At 42.0% G+C, this 20,222-nt stretch overlaps 3 protein-coding genes across 3 annotated transcripts; 2 read left to right on the forward strand and 1 right to left on the reverse strand.

The window, feature by feature from the left end:
• The first annotated feature begins 10,007 nt into the window (after positions 1-10,007).
• Positions 10,008-10,229, forward strand: LOC148037777 (18.2 kDa class I heat shock protein-like). Its single transcript, XM_087677357.1, has one exon. The coding sequence runs from the start codon at positions 10,008-10,010 to the stop codon at positions 10,227-10,229; it is 222 nt and encodes a 73-aa protein (XP_087533483.1).
• Positions 10,230-10,259: 30 nt separating this feature from the next.
• On the forward strand, positions 10,260-10,526 carry LOC148037778 (17.7 kDa class I heat shock protein-like). The gene has a single exon (XM_087677356.1). It carries the CDS (start codon positions 10,260-10,262, stop codon positions 10,524-10,526), a length of 267 nt encoding a protein of 88 aa, XP_087533482.1.
• Positions 10,527-11,248: 722 nt separating this feature from the next.
• Positions 11,249-14,594, reverse strand: LOC148037779 (uncharacterized). Its single transcript, XM_087677156.1, has 4 exons — positions 13,996-14,594; positions 13,696-13,875; positions 13,293-13,548; positions 11,249-11,320 (listed from the first exon to the last, which is right to left on the reverse strand). The coding sequence occupies exons 1-4, from the start codon at positions 14,592-14,594 to the stop codon at positions 11,249-11,251; spliced, it is 1,107 nt and encodes a 368-aa protein (XP_087533282.1).
• Between the last annotated feature and the right edge of the window lie 5,628 nt (positions 14,595-20,222).

Below are 20,222 nucleotides of genomic sequence, written 5' to 3' on the forward strand. Positions count from 1 at the left end.
AACCCACTTACAACCAATTGCATTCTTACCTTTAGGCAAAGGTACCAATTTCCATGTAGCATTTGCTTCCAAGGCATCCGTTTATTCATCCATGGCTTTCTCCCATTTTTCTTTTCCCATGGCTTGCTCAAAAGAAGTGGGTTCTGGTTCTTGTATCACTTTGACCATATATGCATAGTGAATGGTTGTAAATCCACCATATTTCAGCCTATCCATAGGATACCTAGCTCTCGTAGACCTGCGCAAAGTAGGTTCACTCCCAGGTGCTCTCAAAACATCCCTGGTCTTCCTTACTCTAGGTGTAACAATAGAAGGAATACCCAACTCATCATCAATGCTCTGTTCTGAGCCACTGGATTCACCATCCACATAAGAGTGACCTGCATTCACATCAAACATGGGCTGATCTACCTTCTCTTTTCCTTTTCGTGATACCTGCATACCACTATTTGCACTGCCTTCAGAAGATTCTCCTGATCTCAATCTGCCTGTCCATGGCGAAGAATGTGAACCACTGCTAGAAGACGTTCCAAGTCCACTAATATTTTGTGACTGCTGCTGTGAATTCTATGCAGCATTACCATTTTGTGCATCTACATCATCAATCACATTTACTGGTTTATACCAGCTACTCATCTCATAAAAAACAACATCTCTGCTCACTGTAAACTTACGAGTAGAAGGGTTATAGCATCTATACCCTTTCTGCTACAGAGAGTAACCAATAAAGATGCACTTCTCAGCTTTTGGATCCAACTTGGATCTCAACTCATCTGGCACATGTACATAGACAATGCAACCAAAAAATTTCAAATGAGAAATATCTGGTTTCCTACCAGTATACCTCTCCTCTGGAGTCATCCCATGTATTGCTGCAGTGGGAGTCCTATTCATTATGTAGACTGCTGTAGCAACTGCTTCAGCCCAATAAAAATCTGGCAGGTCTTTTTCATTGAGCATGGCACGAGATACCTCTCCAATATGCCTGTTTTTTCTTTCTGCAATTCCATTTTGCTGTGGGGTATGACTGCATGAATATTGCTGCTTTATGCCATGCTCCTGCAAGAATCTTGCAAACTTATTTGAGAGGTACTCTCCCCCTCCATCTGACCTTAGGCATTTTATTTGCAGGCCTGTTTCTTTTTCAACCATAGCTTTAAGAGTTTTGAAATGCCCAAAAACCTCACTTTTCTTTTTCATAAAATACACCCAAAATTTTCTGCTATAGTCATCAATAAAAGTAACAAAATAATGACAGCCTCCAAGAGATGCAGCTTTAGTGGTCCACACATCAGAGTGGATTAATTCCAATGGCTTCTTACTCTCTTGAACATGTCTAGGAAATGGTTTCCTTGCCTGTTTTCCAAATTGACAGGCTTCACCAACCTTGAATTTAGGCAATCCTGCAACAATGTTTTGGGCCTGCATTGATTTAAGTCGTTGTACATTAACATGACCAATGCATTTATGCCAGATATCAATATCTGCAACTACACCGGTCCCATGTGCAAACATTGCTGCACTCAATTTCGGCATCTCTGCATCCAATGTAAACATTCTGCCCTTCTTCTTTCCTTTTGCTATCAAGCGACCTTTATTTTTCATATCCTCAACAAAGCATCCATGAGGATTAAATCTAACCTGCAAGCCCTGCTCAACCATTTGACCAACAGAAACCAGATTCTTGGTGATATTCGGGACATGAAATACATCGGACAGGTATTTCTTTTTCCCATCCTGCATAGACAAAAGAATTTTTCCAATCTGCACAATAGGATGTGCAGTATCATCACCAGTCTCCACAAATCTTGGTTTTTCCATTTTCCTTGCATCCTCCATCCATTCTGCATGACCTGTCATGTGGTTTGATGCACCTGAGTCAACATACCATACATCGTTGCTTTCTTCTGCACTTGTCACAGAATTGTTCATGTGCTGCACCATAAACAAATGCTCATTTCTGTCATCACCCTGTCTACTAGAAGATGCATAATTTCCTTGTTGCAGTTTTCCATTCATGATGTCATTCTACTTTTTATAGCAGTCTTTAGCCATATGACCCATTTTACCACAGTAGTAGCATTCAACATTACTGTTTGCATTTTGGCCTCTTTGCCATCCACCACGACCTCTTTGGCTCCCCCTGCCTCTAGAGTTACCACGTCCTTCTCCATAGGACTGGTTTTCTTCAGTTTGCTGCATATTCTGATTTCTACCACGGCCTCCAAATCGGCCTCCTCTACCTCTGCCTCTACCTCTTCCAGCATTTGAGTAGAAGACAGCTTCTTTTGAAGTTCCTCCTGAAGAAGATGCACCACCATTTCTCTGCTCCTCAGAAATTAGAAGAGCAATCAACTCCTCAAAATCAGAAAATCTTTCACGAACTGAAATGGATGTCTGAAACTGTGCATAATCCTTTCCTAGACCATTCAAGGTCACAGAAACTAAATCATCATCTTCCGCTGGCGACCCAATGGAAGCAAGTGCATCTGCAATCTTCTTCACCTTCATGTGGTAGTCATTGATGCTCATATTTTCTCTTTGCACATTATGCAACTCTTGCTTGAGCTGCATTTTCTGGCTTGCGTATTTGTACTATACATTTTTGACAAAGTATCCCATGCCTCCTTTGGCGTACTTGCATCCTAAATATGCACAATCATAGAGTCTGAAATACTGATAGACAGCCAGTACATAACTTTCCTGGCTCTCTCATGCCATGCTTTAAATGCCTGCATTTGCTGTTGATTGGGAACATCAGGAAGAACTGGTTCTTCTTCATTTCCTGCAACAAATTTCCAATATCATTTTTCCATAAGGAAATTCGTCATTCTAAACTTCCATGCTTGGAAGTTGTTCTTGTCAAGCTTTTCAGTGACAATCTGTGAAAGAGAGTCAGACGCCATTACAGAACACTGTAAAAAATTCTGTCACTGCAAAGAACACAACTTCAGCCTCACAAGGGCTAATCTGCAAAACTGACGAAAGTGGTATATGACCACACAGTCACTTCCTAGTGACGATTTTGCATCAACAGGCAACAGGGATGATTCTGCAACTCCCAATGTCTCTGCGCATAGGTATACGATGCAATTTCTACAGTAACTTTTCACTGACCTGTAGAATAGTGGTCACACAGCATAAAACTGGGCCTTTTCCGGAGTGCGTGCAGAAAACTTCTGCCTCCAAAACAGGCCCCGAAATGGCCTCAAAACAAAAAAACAGGGTCGCCAAGGGCTAAAGCCCTTACCCGTTGCATATACTGCCCTCTTGCTTCACTGCGAAGGGCGTCTCAACCTGAGACAATGCACTCTTGCAATTTCCGACTGTGCTACCTGCAGAGATCTACTCCCAAAATAGAAAATGAAAGCAACACTGCTCCTCTTACCAGAACACCGTGAGCTTGGCTTGCTTTCTTGAGCTCCTTACCACGAACAAGGCTCTGATACCATGTCAAGATTGTGGGAGAGAAGGAAGGAGTCTCACTTGTAGCTTTCTTGCTTGCACAATGGGGGAATACACACATAGGTGGAGGCTGAAAACAGTTTTCCTCTTCTTAGTTGTGTAAGCCAAAAGAACTCTCATACAAAGAAATAGAAGAACCCTATATATGGGTCTCAAACCAAAGACAACTAACTAAGGTGGCATACTAACTGAGCCACGAACTAGAGTAGATAAGGATAGCTGTCATCTAGCTATTATTCATGGGCGGTGTACCAACCGCATCTACAACTGACAAGTCGGTGACATAAATGCACAACGGTCACCCTGCCATATCATGAGTGGAGCTCGATATCTCAACATTTGTATGCTTGAACAACAATAATAGTGATTCACTGCCTTACTTTATATAGACCGTTGCTTGTAGAAAGAAATACTCTCCACCCATGTGTCATGCTAAGTAGTCTTTACTGCTTCTGTACTTGCCAGCTCTTTAATGCACCATCCGGTGGTGGCTCCTAGCTTTAAAGCCCACTAACTTCTCCTGCCTTTAACAGCGGCATGCATGGTAGACTCGGACCTACAAAGTTACTCGCTTATGTTACTGTCATCCTCTATGTCTGGTGGTAGAGCTAGGGTGCGATGGGCCAACAGTGGAAGGGGAGGTAGTAGGGGGTGAGGTGGGTTGGTATTGGGTGGAGCCAAGATCGAGGTCCTGCTTAGCCAAGAGGTGGATGGCAAAGTGGTGGGAGGGGATTGTATTGGAGGTGGTACTACTACAGCCACAAGTCTATGTGAGTCTAGAAGGGAGGCTATGGAATATTGTGGTAGATGATCTCTGCTGTGAGCTTCTCTAGGGAAATAGTCATGAGTTAGATTTTTTACTTGAGTTTCTCTCAAAGAGGGAGATATTGGCTTGCTTGAGGCAATCCACTTACACTACCAAGTCTTGCTCTACTGATCTTGTTGCTTGGTCAAGAACTCATTGATGAAGTTCAATGATTGATGGACCATCTCCCAACTGAATTCAGGTTGGATGATGATGAGCTATTGGGACACGTTTGCAAGGAGGGGCATGGCTGCAAGAGATGTATTGTCAGGATTGGTAAGGGAAAAAGTGGGGATGAGAAGCTTGGTGTCATATGTAGTTTCCTCCTCCCTTGGGAATTTTTGGGCCGTCAATTGAGGAGGGCGAGTTTGGCCAAGAGGCTAGTGGTAGAGTTGGACTTCTTTGGGGAGTAGAGGTGGTGAGGCTCTTGTGATGTAGGACCTTGTTTAGTAGGTTGTTTGGCAAAGGGGTTGGGCGACTAATCATCCTTATTGAGGACTTGGTGCTCACCACTCTATAGAGCAGTTTCTCCTATGATTTGAGCACCTCAATTCTCTCCATGGCATCCTTGGAAGGGTTGGTGGTGGGCTCGGTTGTTGCTCCTCGTGTCCTAGGATGAGGCTAAAATGTATCTACCACTATTATTGAGGAAAGCTAGTGGGCCGGGTCAACAAGGGCAGGCGGAGGAAAGACAAGGGTGAAGTGTTGGCAACACATCACCTTGATGGTTTTGACAGTGGAGTCCCTATGAGATAAGTGCTTTACCTCAATAAAGGGACAATCCAAAAGCACATGCGCCCAAGCAATAGAAGTATCAAGGGGGAAGAAGAAAAGAGCAACTACTTTTCTCAAGATGCTCAATGCCTTGGCCTATGAGTTACGACCTCAAGCAAGAATCTAAGAGCTTCAAGCTTGCTCTTGTGGTCATCGACCACGTTAGAACATGGTACTTTTGGGAGTTGGTTTCTTTCCCTAAGGATAAGCATGTACCACCATGTAAATGGATCTACAAGTTGAAAATCTCTCCATTTGATGCATTGCCTATTAAAGTATAATGCAAGATTGGTAGCCAAGGATTTCAAGCACAAGAAGGGGATAGACCTTGATGACATATTCATTCCAATAGTCAATATGACTACCCTTTGTATAGCGCTTGCCTTGGTTGCCAAGGAAGATATGGATCTTATATAAATGGATGTCAAGAAAACTTTCTTGCATGGGCATCTACACAGGGATATTTAAATGTGTAGCTAGAGCTTTCTTTTGGTATAAGAAAATGAAATTTTGGTTGTAAGGATCATGCAACATAAGTCCTCTCGAGTCCTTGTTCAAGCCTTGTATCTTCGATTCTTGTCTTGTCTTGTATTTAGTCTAGTCTTGTATCAAGATCTTGCCTTGTCTTGTATCATGAACCTAGTCTTATTGTAAACATCATTGTAGAGAATCTTGTATAGAGAAATATGCTATTGTATTTTGTCTTCTTAAATACAGAATCAAGTTCTTCTTCTTTTTCTTGAAGTTAATCCCTTATAAGCTATGAGGAAACAATCCTTGTCTTTGCCAAGTTCTTGTTGCTCTCATATTAGTTTGGCAAGGCTAAAAGGCAAGTAGCCCAATACCCCTATCTATACTAGAGTTAAGAAGGTTACTTAGGAGAAGTTTCTCGATGTGAGATGATATAAGCATTGACAGAAGGATGATGATATCATTGATGACATAAGCATTACTAATATAACCGATGACATAAGCAATGCTTATGTAAGTCTTGATATGACTACTCTTTTAGAAACTCTCAGTGATGTTCTAGAACTTCTTAGAATTTTTTAGCACTTTCTCAAATCTTTTAGAAGTTTTCTAGAAGATATTAGATCTCTTGGTATCCATTAGCTTTGATTATATCCTCTTGACATCTTTGGCTCTGGTGCACAGATCGGATGCTGTATGCATACGTAGCGAGTGCCGGAAGGTCCCCAAGAACAAAAGAACTCTACTTTTGCACAAAAAACAAGAGAGAAGACAATTGAGCTTGTAAAGTTTGACATGCTCTTCATTCCTCTTGAAGCTGCATCATAATTAGATCCAATTTTTGCTCCATTGTTGGTTCCGGTAAATCACCTTCAGCCATAAAATCTTCCATGGTTTGATCGGACATCTTGCAAAATTCCAAAAGACCTCACATACTCGAAATCTTGTTAGTGGGATGAGCGTAGCTTAAAGTCGGATTTACAAGGCTTATTTCTCTTTTATTTTTTAAATGGCTTTTTGCAGTATTTCTTCTTTATGGATGCTGAAATTGATGTCACGGTCTTCTTCCAAGAGGATATTCATGCGTGTAGTCTGCGTGTAGCAATCTTGTTTGCTGGAATTGAACTCTATCAGTCCACAGGTGTGAACAGGGGCTTGCCAGAAGGTTGAAGACAAGTTCGTGATTGTTTCTGTGGGAACTGCTGCTATGAGAAGATTTAAAGAAGATAATTATTTTAAGCTTTAGAAAATCTTAAAGCCTTTAAGATTTGAAAAAGCTTAATGTTAAATTTTTTTGTTCGAGGACGACGGCATGTCCTGGTCACGATCGACACCGTCGACTGTATCTTGCCATCACCGCCGTTAAATTTTGTGGGATTAAGATTTATAAAAAGCTTATTAAGCTTGTTAACTACACTAATCAAAAAATTTTTATCTCTTTCTTGTGAGAATAGAAGACTTGATGAAGAATCTTCCCACGTGGTCCTCTGCCTGTAGAGGCTGGTCCTTCGCGATCCAAGTGTGTAGCAGGGGGTTCTTCACTGCCAGGAACACGCTGGTATTGACGAATTGTCACGAGACTGACTGTAGAGCTTGATCGTTCCAGGAGCTCCGCCTTTGCACGAGATAGTAAATGATTGGAAGCCATCGATCTCAGCTTTGCTCTGATACCACTAATGCACAGATCGAATGCTGTATGCATACGTAGCGAGCGTCGAAAGGTCCCCAATAACAAAAGAACTCTACTTTTGCACAAAAAACAAGAGAGAAGACTTGCACAACATGAAGCAAAAGACTAATTGGATACAATCTCCCCCCATGCCTTGTGTAAGCGCTCCACAAAGCATGTATTTGATATATTATTCATCTCCAAACTCAAGAAATATAGCCCAATTTACAATTAGCACGCTTTAGCTTTTGTGTTTGCTTTTGTACCACTAAAGAATTAAAGCGATTTGGTGCCCAAAGAGTCGGGCTGTGCCCAAATACAATGTCCAATAACAAATATTTAAATAGTGTGCCCATGCGCATACAAAATAATAAATAAATATCAGTCGCTTCAATAAATAAGTGCGTCAAAATAAATATTAGCACCACGCTTAAGATGCGTGCCCATCAAAATGATAATTTCTTCTAAATAACTTGAATACATGCTATCGCCCAGTGCTTCCCAACGCCACCACTGCCTGCTCTACACATCAACTGAAGCATTCATAATTGTTAGAATATAATAAAATTAAATCGACAAAAGTGAATACCTAGTAGTCTTCAGCTACAAAATAAATAAATTGGTTAGAACTCAATCCTAACCTTAATTTATTACAAGTGTGCACTCTAAACTTAAATATGTATTTTGTGGAATCACCTGCTATGGAATCACCCACTTGCACATTGAATTAACAAGACGCCCGAAAAAGACAGGCGTCCCCCATCAACTTTTTGCACAAGGAATCCACCTTGTGTATAAGCCCCGGCAATAAATATAATTTTACAGAATCCACTGCAAAATCTCACGGAATCCACCGTGGAATATGCCTTCTAGCATCAGGCTCCCCTTACTTTCTTGCACTTCCTTTTCATCTTCAATATGTGTTTGAGAATCAAAACATTCATTATTAGATGTTGCCTTCAAATGGACGACCTACACCATGGCCTCTACCAAATGACTTGCATCCACCATGAACACTCTGAGTTAATCAATCAAAACTAACTCATATGACCAAAACAATTGATGCCTAAAAATTGATTGTTCTCATTTTACAAGGCAAAAAGGGAGTTGAAAATGAGAACATTAGCTTTGATTATATCCTCTTGACATCTTTGGCTCCCCCTACTTTCTTGCAATTCCTTTTCTTCTTCCATATGTGTTTGAGAATCAAAACATTCATTATTAGATGTTGCCTCTCCCAAATGGAAGACCTACACCATGGCCTCTACCAAAGGGCTCACCTCCACCATGAATACTCTGAGTTAATCAAACAAAAATAACTCACACGACCAAAGTAAGAGATGCCTCAAAATTTATTTTTCTCATTTACAAGGCAAAAAGGGAGTTGAAAATAAACTCACATTACAAAAATATTATTCGAGAGCTACTATGATGCTAATTTCATCACCTTAATGCCAACTTTTCTTGCAATGAAGGGTACTTCATTTAAAGATAGTACTTTCACTTGTTTACCTTTTCTAAAGGTGATAGGATGACAATGAAGAAAATAGAGTGTACTCCTACCTAGAAATTTTCATCCTTCTTTGTTGGGTTCTTCCTTGCTTATTTACATTACTCCTTGAGTCTCCCAAGTACCCCTCTTGGAACTTAATCCTCCCTAGTACCGTTGCAAGAAAATGCAAGCTCTATAACCAAGTCTTCACAATTTTTTGCACAAGATGAAAGCAGCTGAGCTCAATGGCATATTGGTAGATGTTGATAACATTTTTAAAGTTTTCTTTCATCTATGCTATGGTGTCACATACTTAATAATGATTTACTATATGAGAGGTATGACTAAAAATGGTGTAGGGGTAAAAAAAGTGTATCTATGACGATGAAGAATCACTAGCACATCTTCATTGTGATGCCCTTTGCCAAGTTCTTGCTCCTCTCATATCAGTTTGGCAAGATTGAAAGGCAGGTAGCCCAAGACCCCTATTTATACTAGAGTTAAGAAGGTTGAGGGGAAGCTTCTAGATATGAGATGATATAAGCGCTAGTAAAAGGATGATGATATCATTGATGATATAGGCATTACTAACATAACCAGTGATATGAGCCATGCTTATATAAGTCTTGATATAAGGAGTTTTCTAAAACCTCCAAGTAATGTTCTAGAACCTTCTAGCACTTTCTCGAATCTTTTAGAAGTTTCTAGAAGACATTAGATTTCTTGGTGTCCATTACCTTTGATTTTGTCATATTTGGCTCTCCCCCCCCCCCCCCCCCCCCCCCCCGACTTTCTTGCACTTCCTTTTCTTCTTCCATATGTGTTTGAGAGTCGAAACATTCATTACAAGATGTTGCCTCTTCCAAATGGATGTTCGGCAGCCGCTTGGAAGGGAGTCGGTATCGAAACATTCATTACTAGATGTTGCCTCTCCCAAATGGATGTTCGGCAGCCGCTTGGAAGGGAGTCGGTAAGAGGTTACATGGACATGACCGTGCCTTTAGAATTAGGCAAGTTTAAAAGAAAGGGAGCTTTCTGCCTAGAGGGTTCCCGAACCGAACCCTCTGGGCCGTTCTAGAGTTCTCGGGGACAGACATCGCAGGGCTCCTAGGAGCCTCTTTAAAAGGAAGGCCGAGCCGCGATCGGGGCCATCAGAGACGAATCGGAGCAGCTGATCCCGCCTCCCTCACCTCAAATCAGCACCCACCGTCTCATAGGCTGTAGCCTACGCCACTATACAACGTTTTATCTCTATTTCCACTCCCCACACACGCTCCCTGATCTCTCAGACGCGCAAGCAGTGCAGGCTAAGCCAGCAGAGCGATTAGAATATGGCATTGAGCCCATTCTTTGGCCAGAGCGGCGCCATCTTCGACCCCTTCTCCTGGAATCCCTTCCCGGCCAGCAGCTCCGCCCTCTTCAGCAGGACTTTTGCTGACTGGCCCTTTCGCCTCCTGGACAGCGAGCCGTCGTGGCACCTGACCCGCGAGGCATCGGCCGTGGCCAACACTCAGGTGGATTGGAAAGAGATGCCCGAGGCCCACATCTTCTAGGCCGACCTGCCGGGGCTGAAGAAAGAGGAGATGAAGGTGCAGGTGGAGGACGGGCGCGTGCTGTGCATCAGCGGCGGCGAGCACAGCAGGAAGGAGGAGAAGCAGGAGGGCGACAAGTGGCACCACGTGGAGCGGGCACACTGCAGCTTCCTGAGGCGCTTCCGCCTGCCCGACAACGCCAAGCCCGAGGAGATGAGCGCCCGCGTGGAGAATGGGGTGCTCACCATCACCGTGCCCAAGTGCCAGACTCAGCAGCCCAACCAGCCCGCCATCACCGACGTGCCCATCTCCGGCTGAAGCCTATTCTCTACGACCCATCCCGTACTGGTTGCAAATAAAACACCGTTTTCCATGCCGTGCAGTGCAGTCCGGAATCTTCTTGCTAATCCCATCCCAAGGAAACTTCTTTTTAGTCCCATCCCAACAAAGCGGCCAACAGCCCCCAAATTTTGTATCGCTTTTCCACCTTAATATACCAACACACATTTTCACACACTTCGTTTTCCGCTTCCTCTTTAATTTTGGGCTAGTGCCTTAGTGCTTCTTTCTTTCGGTAAAAGGGTTTCTGCAATGCGCATTACAGGGTGAACAAGACTCGCGCAAGCAACAGGAGTTGCACCAAGTGAGGCTCGAGAACTCCTGCTCGGACATCATACATGAGTAGGTGGCAAGCTACACATTTCTGGTTGTCAATCGCCTATCTCAACCTGTGTGCATGGCTCTCGAATTCAACCATGGATGAATGCAATGCATTTTCATTTGCTAAATGTACATCGCTAGCCCATGTGCTTTGTGCGTAAGAGAGAAACAAAAATACAAAGTTGTAGTCTCCTTGTTGTGACTGTTCTCATGTATAATGCTGCCTATGTCTAATGTTCCTATGTAGAGTAAATGTGACAAGTTTGACCTTAATATCTATCCATTACATTTGTTTGAAATAATTGATACTCATTCACTATAATGTACCTACCTTGATACCTTAGATATTATGTACTAGCGTTCCTTGCGCGCGAAGAACGCTATCCCGCCGCGAAGCGGGGTGCAAGGGAAGTGAAGCTGCCGCTCACTTCCCTATCGCACAGTGGGAAATGCTATCACAAAAACATCACATACTTTACTCTCCTCTACTCACAACCCCTCTATCTTTGATCCCATTTACACCTCCCCCCTCTATATCCACACTCACTCAATCACTCTCAACCTCTCTCTCTCTCTCTCTCTCTCTCTCTCTCTCTCTCTCTAAGCACCCTCTCTATGTCTCACACACACACACACCAATGTAACACAAAATGCCAAACATAAAAACAATCTCTTCCATGCACCATACCTACAAACATTCCTCTCGACATAAATGTAAGAAATTATATGCTTGCACATGCGATAATTAGAAACAACAGCACAATACTGAAAAACGAAGCCACAAAGACCAAGTATAAGGTACGCAAGTGTTTTTAAGCACCATAGGCAAATGGCTAATGCCAACAAAAAAGACAATGTCTCGAAGATGCCTAATAGAAACAAAGATTTTTGACTAATCATTAACAAAATCTTCCTCGTTGAGAAAAACACGAGAAGGCGAAGCCAGGAATGCTTCCATAGTTTCCATTCGTAATCACATCGGCAATGCAACGCAAAATGCCAAACATAAAAACAATCTCTTCCATGCACCATACCTACAAACATTCCTCTCGACATAAATGTAAGAAATTATATGCTTGCACATGCGATAATTAGAAACAACAGCACAATACTGAAAAACGAAGCCACAAAGGCCAAGTATAAGGTACGCAAGTGTTTTTAAGCACCATAGGCAAATGGCTGATGCCTACAAAAAAGACAATGTCTCGAAGATGCCTAATAGAAACAAAGATTTTTGACTAATCATTAACAAAATCTTTCTCGTTGAGAAAAACACGAGAAGGCGAAGTCGGGAATGCTTTCATGGTTTCCATTAGTAATCACATCGGCAATGCAACGGTATAAGTAAGTACGTGGAATAACAATGTTACACGTACTTACTTATAATTGAGGCAGAGACTAAGCACCACAAAAAATAATTTCCATAAGAGACCTAGTCAAAATGAAGCCACAAAGGCCAAGCATAAGGCACCGACGTATTTCTAAGTACCATAGGCAAATGGCCGATGCCTACAAAAAAAGACAATGTCTCAAAGACGCCTAATGGAAAGAAATCTTCCTTTTCTTCGAGGAATCATTAACAAAATCCTCCTCCTTGAGCAAAATATGTGAAGGTGAAGCATTGCACGATTCCACAGTTTCCATTGGTAATCGCATGGGCGATGCAACGGTCCTACCTCTCTCTTCACCACCTGCATTAGAACAAAAATTACAATATAAGTACATGGAACAACTAACAAAGTTCATTCCATCCCAATAACAATAATACCTGGTCGAACATTTGTGAACCACTCCGTAGGTACTGACAAACGTTGATGCAGTGTCACAAAACAACCCAAATCTTTGAACCCATACTTAAACCAATGCCTCGGTATCTTATCTGTATGGGAGCGTTGAAATCTCTTCTTATGGTCAACCTCGTACATATGCACCCGAAAACATTGTGTGTATCCACAATGTACAACTTCAATAAAAACTGGGAGCTTGATGTCAATATTAACATCATCATATAAATGCTCGATGACCCTTGCAAGTGTTCTTCTTATGATATTATCAGGAGCTATAGTGAGTAATGTGCATTGCAGCTCCTTTTGATAGTCAGAAGCTGGGTAATAGTGCCACTCCAGGGTAGGCATCTGCAAAAGTTAAATGAATAGTGAAATATGAAAAAATTACACTTCCAAGAGTATATGCCAACCAAACAGCGCATAGAGAGCAATTCACACATATGTAAAACCAACTTCCCTGCATGGTCATATATATGCAAAAACCAATGTACCTACATGGTCGTCAATAACTACATCTCCGCAAAGAAAGTAATGCACATTATTGCACCTTTCGGAGAACATCCTTGTATACAATGTTTGTGGTCATACCCCCATCCTCTTCACCTAATAGCACTTTCACACCATGCGAAGATTTTACCCTTGAAAATGCAACATACAGTTGACCATGTGTAAACACTGGTGCCTTTAGATAAAGCCCAACAATGAACAAAGTTTGCCCCTGTGACTTGTTGATTGTCATAGCGAATGCCAACCGGATGGGAAACTGTCTCCGCTTCATAGTAAATGGCAAATGTGTAGCATTTGAAATAAAAGTAATACGGGGAATAAAAACTCGTTCGCCCACATTTGCCCCTGTTATTATCTGAGCATCTATCACTTTCCTATTGAAAGCTCTGCATATCAATCGCGTACCGTTACACATACCCCTTCCTGGATTTAGGTTTCTAAGAAGAATAATAGGTGCATTTATCTTCAACAGCAATAAATGAGGAGGAAATCCACCTCCAAGGTCTAATGTATTTAAATACTCAACAGAGTACAAAAATGAGTCGTCGGTCTCTGCAATTGAATCTGCACTATAATACTGCCTGACCTCCCCTGGCATTAGTTGCAATGCACGATCATTCAAAGTAGCCACCTCTGTATTCCGCGAGGCAAGTATAGCTCGCTCACTAAAATACGACGTGTAGTCACCCACATTGGACACGTCACTGTAGACACTATCAATCAGTGTTTCGATAGAGTGCCCTTTTAATATCATGCCAGGTGGGACACACAACTTATCACAACTTTCGGTAACACCCACTCCATCCCCTATTCCTTGAATCCAATAGATGAACCCATTGTCCACCACACTACCAGCTGTCGACACTCGCATATTGCCAGATAGCCTTAGCACCCTTATGTAACACCACAAATCAGAGTAACACAATGCAGCATTAACAATATCCTCACGTGTTCCCTTTACCACAACAGGCAAGACTTGTCTAAAATCTCCCCCAAACAAAATAACTTTTCCACCAAATGGCTTATCACAGCTCATAACATCTCTTAGAGTTCTATCAACCGCTTCGAAGGCATGTCGATGGGTCATAGGAGCCTCATCCCACAAAATAAGGCTTGTTTGTCTCAATAACTGAGCAAGGTCACTTTGAACAGGAATATTGCAAGTGGATCGATTATTTAATTCTACTGGGATTTTAAACCGCGAGTGAGCTGTACGACCACCTGGCAAAAGCAAGGCAGCAATGCCACATGATGCTGTTGCCAATGCTATGCGACCACCACTGCGTACCTTCGCAAGCAAACATTTGTATAGGAAAGTCTTTCCAGACCCACCAGGACCATCCAAAAAGAATACATCCCCAGTATCTGTATCAACAGCTTCCATGACTGCACCGAAGGCAATTCTTTGTCCTTCATTCAACATTCCCTCCATGGATTCAGAAACCCTATGTTGTTCTGATATGTTGTATGCATATTCATCTTGCAAAAGAGGGTTAGCATGTAGTTGTGATTTTGGTTGATGAGGTTCAGGCAACCCATCAAAATCACAAAGTCTTCGTCCTACATGACGTAAAAGGTCTTGTAGATGCAACAAAGCCATGTTAGATGCCTCACGCTGCAGAACACCAAGAGAGGCATGCACGTGCTGTAACTGCAATCTATACATGATATCCTCTACCATTTGCACCATAAATCTTTCCCATAGATGGCCAGGCCGAGCTGGCTCACAAAAGACCAAAATTGCAACAAACAAAGTTCGGAGTTGAGCACCAGTTTGCACAGAGGCAGCTTCCTCTAAGCACACAACATATTCATCATCGCTCTCCAACATGCCCCTTGCAATGCAAGCATCCCTAAAAGTATCACAAATCATGCTATCAACAGTACGCAAATCTTCAAAAGAAGTACATCCCCGACACTCTGTTAAAAGCATCCGCAAATAGTAGAGCTCACCACAGGTAGGCGCCACAAAATACATCCGACCACATGTATTCCCACGCTTCCTTCTAGTCCACATCTTATGTCGTGCATTCCACACCCAATACACTGGAAAGTCTTGATAACGAATAGTCCTAGCCTCTGGATGAATGCGGTTGCACACAAACCATTCAGTAAGAGTAGTTTTCTGAAGGTCTTCATTTTGCACAACATCTGGTATACTATCTGTATCCCGAAACACCACATAGTTCTCACCAGGCAAGTGTACCTGCAGACATTGTATATCAGGCTTTTCATCGTGCAATGCATAGTCATAGATCCGCCAACATGCCTCAGAGGCAGAAACATATCGTGCATCCAAATAACTTTGTATCTCGTCCACCTCGTGAGCATCGCCACCATTCTGGACTGAATCAACCCCAACAGAAAATTTGACGGTTGCACGATCATGCCCCTTGTACACATACTTATACAAATACTTCACAGCCGCAATTGTCGAGCAAACCTCTACATTTATGTGTGCATTGTATTTTTTACTCAAGAATGGATTATATGGAACAATCCATCGATTATCAATAACATTACCATTTATGATCACAGAGTTTCCATCATCTCGTCTTCGATAAACGGGATAGCCAGAACTATCAACTGTCGTCATGCCCACTAATTTTCGTGGGTAATCTTTAGTACATCTACCCTTGTCCATACAGGGACTCTTGGGGTTCAATCCTCCGCAAGGGCCATGAATGTTACACTTTGAAATTGTCTCAAATAAGGCTGGAAACTTAACTCTATTGGGTAACTCAGCACAAACCAGTCTATCGTAGTGACATGCTTCTGAAGGTTTGAAAGACGACTCTAAAATTAGCAAAGTATGAGAATGTGGTAGCCCCCTCTTTTGGAATTCAATCACAGTAACATAGCCAGCAACCTTTCCAAAGAGATCCTTTCGCAACAACGTACACATCAAATCAGCATGCTTTTTATGAAACACGCGAGCAGTCAAATCCGGACGATCATAAGCACTTTGCCCAGGCAATAAAGCATTAGTAATCTCCAACCACTTTGGATTGCATGTCATTGTTATAAAAAGGTCAGGTTTTCCCTTACATCGCACTATAGCCATGGCATCCTGATATAATTGATACATGTGCCTTGGTCCACCTGTGAATGACGACGGTAAAACTATCCTCTTGCCAACAGAGGCACCAACAATCGGCATTGTCCCATCATCGTTTGCCCCCACCATGTCTGCTAAGCCTTTATAGGCCTCCGATCGTAACACTGATTGATTCTGGCGACACCAAGTTAACCTGCATTGCTCTATACTACAATAAGCATCAACAATAAATTGCTGCAATAGTCGACCAGCACGCAATATGCACACCTCAGTATCTTCACGCACTTGAAGACGAAATGCATAAAACTGTATCTGGGTAACACAATTTTTATTGGACAATTCATATATGTTAACAGGAACACTAACATTACTGTAGGGAACCTTTACATGCCAACCATCATCCCCCATAGGAAAAAGGAGGACATATAGCATTGGCATATATGCCCTATGCAAGTTTGAAATAGCAACACATCGACCACCCCGAATGTAAACATGAATATCCCGACGATCAAGAGTACCCTCGTCACCCTGCCCTAGCATGATAGCTGCAACCTCAGTTGCTGCAGGAGCAGAGTATTGTTTACTGGTTCTTTGAATACCAAAAATACTCATTCTTAGTTCCTGCACGGGATTATTTTGCAATTGCAAACCCACTGACCTAAAAGCACGTGCATATATGTTGTGTCGATGCATCATACATTGAAGCTCCCCTAGCAAGTTTGGTAATAAATCATGCATAACCCCCAGTCTATTAAGCAACTCATGCTCGGTATCATAAACATACAGTTGTGCAAATCTTGGCCTTTCTTGACGCTGCACATCAGGAAGCAAAGTACCTATACGGTGATAAACAGACCCATGCACTCTAAAGGTGTAACCATTCCCGATAACGGGTAGCTCATCAACATTAGCTCCGAGTGATACAAATGCAAGAGCGCTGTTGTATGCTCGTATGCTGTTTTTAAATATCCTACTCTGAGGGTGCATGCCATGCAACAAATCATGCAATGGCTGTGGTGGACGTTGCAACGGCGGCAACATTACTTTTCCATTTCGACAACAGTGTCTTCCAAACAAAATCGACCCTTGAACCCGAGTCTCGCATCTCCACAACTTAGCTGAACACCTTTCACACATCATACAAAGACTCCCCATGGAATGCACATCCGGCTCTTGAAATAGTAGTATTGACATTGCCGGGTGAACATCCGTTGCAGGCAAAGCATTTAAAATGGAGCACAATCCACCACTTTGGGGATCAAAAACAGCAATATTATGAGCACGTGACTCATTAGCCATGGAATTTTCCACATTGTGGTGATTTCCAAAATCTAAACCAACATGCTGTTCAACTGGCTCATTATCCCCATTTACAAATTCAACACGGTGAGACACACTCTCACAAACGACTCCACTAAGATTTCCCCCATGTTGGCACATAGACATTGAAGCATTATTAACATGTGACTCAAAAGTCACATGATTAAGACCATTGCAACCACCCACTAATGGCAAAGCATTCGTCAAATCCACACCAAACTGTCGTTGGGCTTGAAATCCCCTAATGGTTCTATCCGGTGATGGCAAAACATTAGCCACATCTATACCAAACTGTGGTTGGCCTAGTTCACAATGACCATTTAGAATCTTCTCATGGAACGAATGGTTTTCAATGTCTCTTTGAATGGATCTACCACGATCTAAAATCCCTTTCCGAGCCCTGAGTCTAGCAACCTGCCGTCGCTCATACCTCGTGGAAGTAAGCATGTCCCTACGAACACGCAATACATAGTCTCTCCCAGTTGCTCGATGCGAACACCCCATATTGATCACTTGGCCACAAAACCTATTATCAACGTATACACACATTTAATATATAAATATGTAAATTTAAGATTAAATATCAAGACACAAAACCACTACAACCCAATCAATGTAAAAAGACGCTACACCAGCCCATTAGAGAGAGAGAGAGAGAGAGAGAGAGCCTGGTTGCTAAGATAGAAGTAACCTTGGTAATTAACAAAAGAAAGTAAACATGCAACTGAAGAAACGACTATCAATACACTTTATCAAAGGCATGGTTTGATTTCTAAACTAAATGTATTGCGTACATTCGATGTACACAATACATCAAATCTAAATATACCAACCATCATTGGAGTATCAAATCTGCTCCATGTAAATATCAAGAAAGAGACATCACGTCATACACACTCAATACATTTTACTCAAATACGCTTTGTTATATCAAAAGTGTTACACATCTTAGCACTTTTCATGTAGGCTTTACAAAAAGAAGCAAATATTATCATAAAAAGTGCCAGCCCATGCACTTTAAAATACGCAACACAATCTGAACCTATAAGTTCCACCCCAAGCAATTTTTGCATATACATAGTCTTCTTAGATGCGACCGTTCATCTGACGGCTCAATTGTTGCAACAAAGCATTAAACCTACTAACATTCATTTGAAACTGCAAGAACGGCAACCGACAACCCCTCTGGCAGATCACAGGTTCATGGTCATCTCCAAGCCCCCAAACGGAAGCCCACATATCGTTCACCAGCAGATTCATTAATCTGCTTGTCTCAGAAATAATTGCTGAAAGTGCCCTTACTTCACCACCCAAATCAGTCGACACTTGCTGGAGAACACCCTGCGTGTGTCTGGTCTCGCTGACAACACCATACAGACCTTTAGTCTGTTCATGTAACTCCATTGAGTACATGGCAAGCGCACTATCAACACGCGTACATAAACTCGTCTGCATTTCCATCAACTCATTCATCTTGGCCTCAAGTTTTTTAAGGTCCGAAGCGTCCGAAGTAGCCCTTGTGTTTCTTCGAAACTTTGCAGCTCTTGTACATTTAGCAACATGTATCTCTTGTCTCCTTGCCACCTCTTTCATTTTTCGCACATTCATTCTATTAGAGCTCATACGTTGGCTGCAATGAAACATATAAACAATCATCTCCAAAAATATAAATAGTAGCACTTTGACGCAATCACAATTAACAAAACTATCTTCCATACCCATGCGAATGAACCCAAGCTGGCAAGTGCCGAAGAGATGACGTTGTTGCCATTTTGTTTATTTCAACTGAATCCACTACACTCAATGGAGTCGAAAGCACTACGTCGGGAATATCTCCTATGGCTTCGCTTTGTTCCATGGCTACACCAAACGTCAAGACATAAGTGATGGACACATTCACAACCTTCTTGAGAGTAAAGAACATGTTCCTATACATAAAGGTATCCCCAGTCTCGAAATCACAAACTCTAAATGGGCGAAAGAATATATGTACGCTACACATGAGTACTATCATGCACACATGGCACTCACCAAGTTCCAACCACGCATTGCCTAAAGGCCCTGCCAATGGATCTTCAATCATGTACATCTTCACAGAAAGATATCCTATACAGAAAGATATCCCCAGTCTCGAAATACTTATTGGTGTAAACCCCATAGGACACACAATAACTTACTAACTCACATTCACAACCACAAACCCTAAATGCATGAAAGAATATATGTACGTTGCATGAGTGCTATCATGCACACATGACGCTCACTAAGTACCAACCATACATTGTCTAAAGGTCATGCCATGTCGATCTTCATTCACGTACATCAGCACAATCTTGAGAGAAAAGAACATCACGTATATAGAAGGGTGTCCCCATTCTTGAAATACTTATTGGTGTCAATCCCATAGGACACACAATACCTTGCCAACTCACATTCGCAGAGAGAGAGACAAAGAGAGAGGAGCGAGGAAGGCAAACTATACAAAACGTCACAACATATCAAAGCTACAATCATTCTATGTATCTAGTCCAATCTAAGTTACAAAAGTACATTAGCAAAATTGCTCAGTAATCAATAGAGAAACATAGAGAAACAGAGAGAAAGAGGAACTATTAAAATGGATTGAAAGTAGTTTTATAATTTGCAAGACACATACGATGTGTTTCAAAATGAAGATTTTCA

Source organism: Lygodium microphyllum, chromosome 4 (genome assembly GCF_053477565.2).
Source record: "Lygodium microphyllum isolate KBCC chromosome 4, Lygodium_microphyllum_v1.1.10, whole genome shotgun sequence".
NCBI lineage: Eukaryota > Viridiplantae > Streptophyta > Polypodiopsida > Schizaeales > Lygodiaceae > Lygodium > Lygodium microphyllum.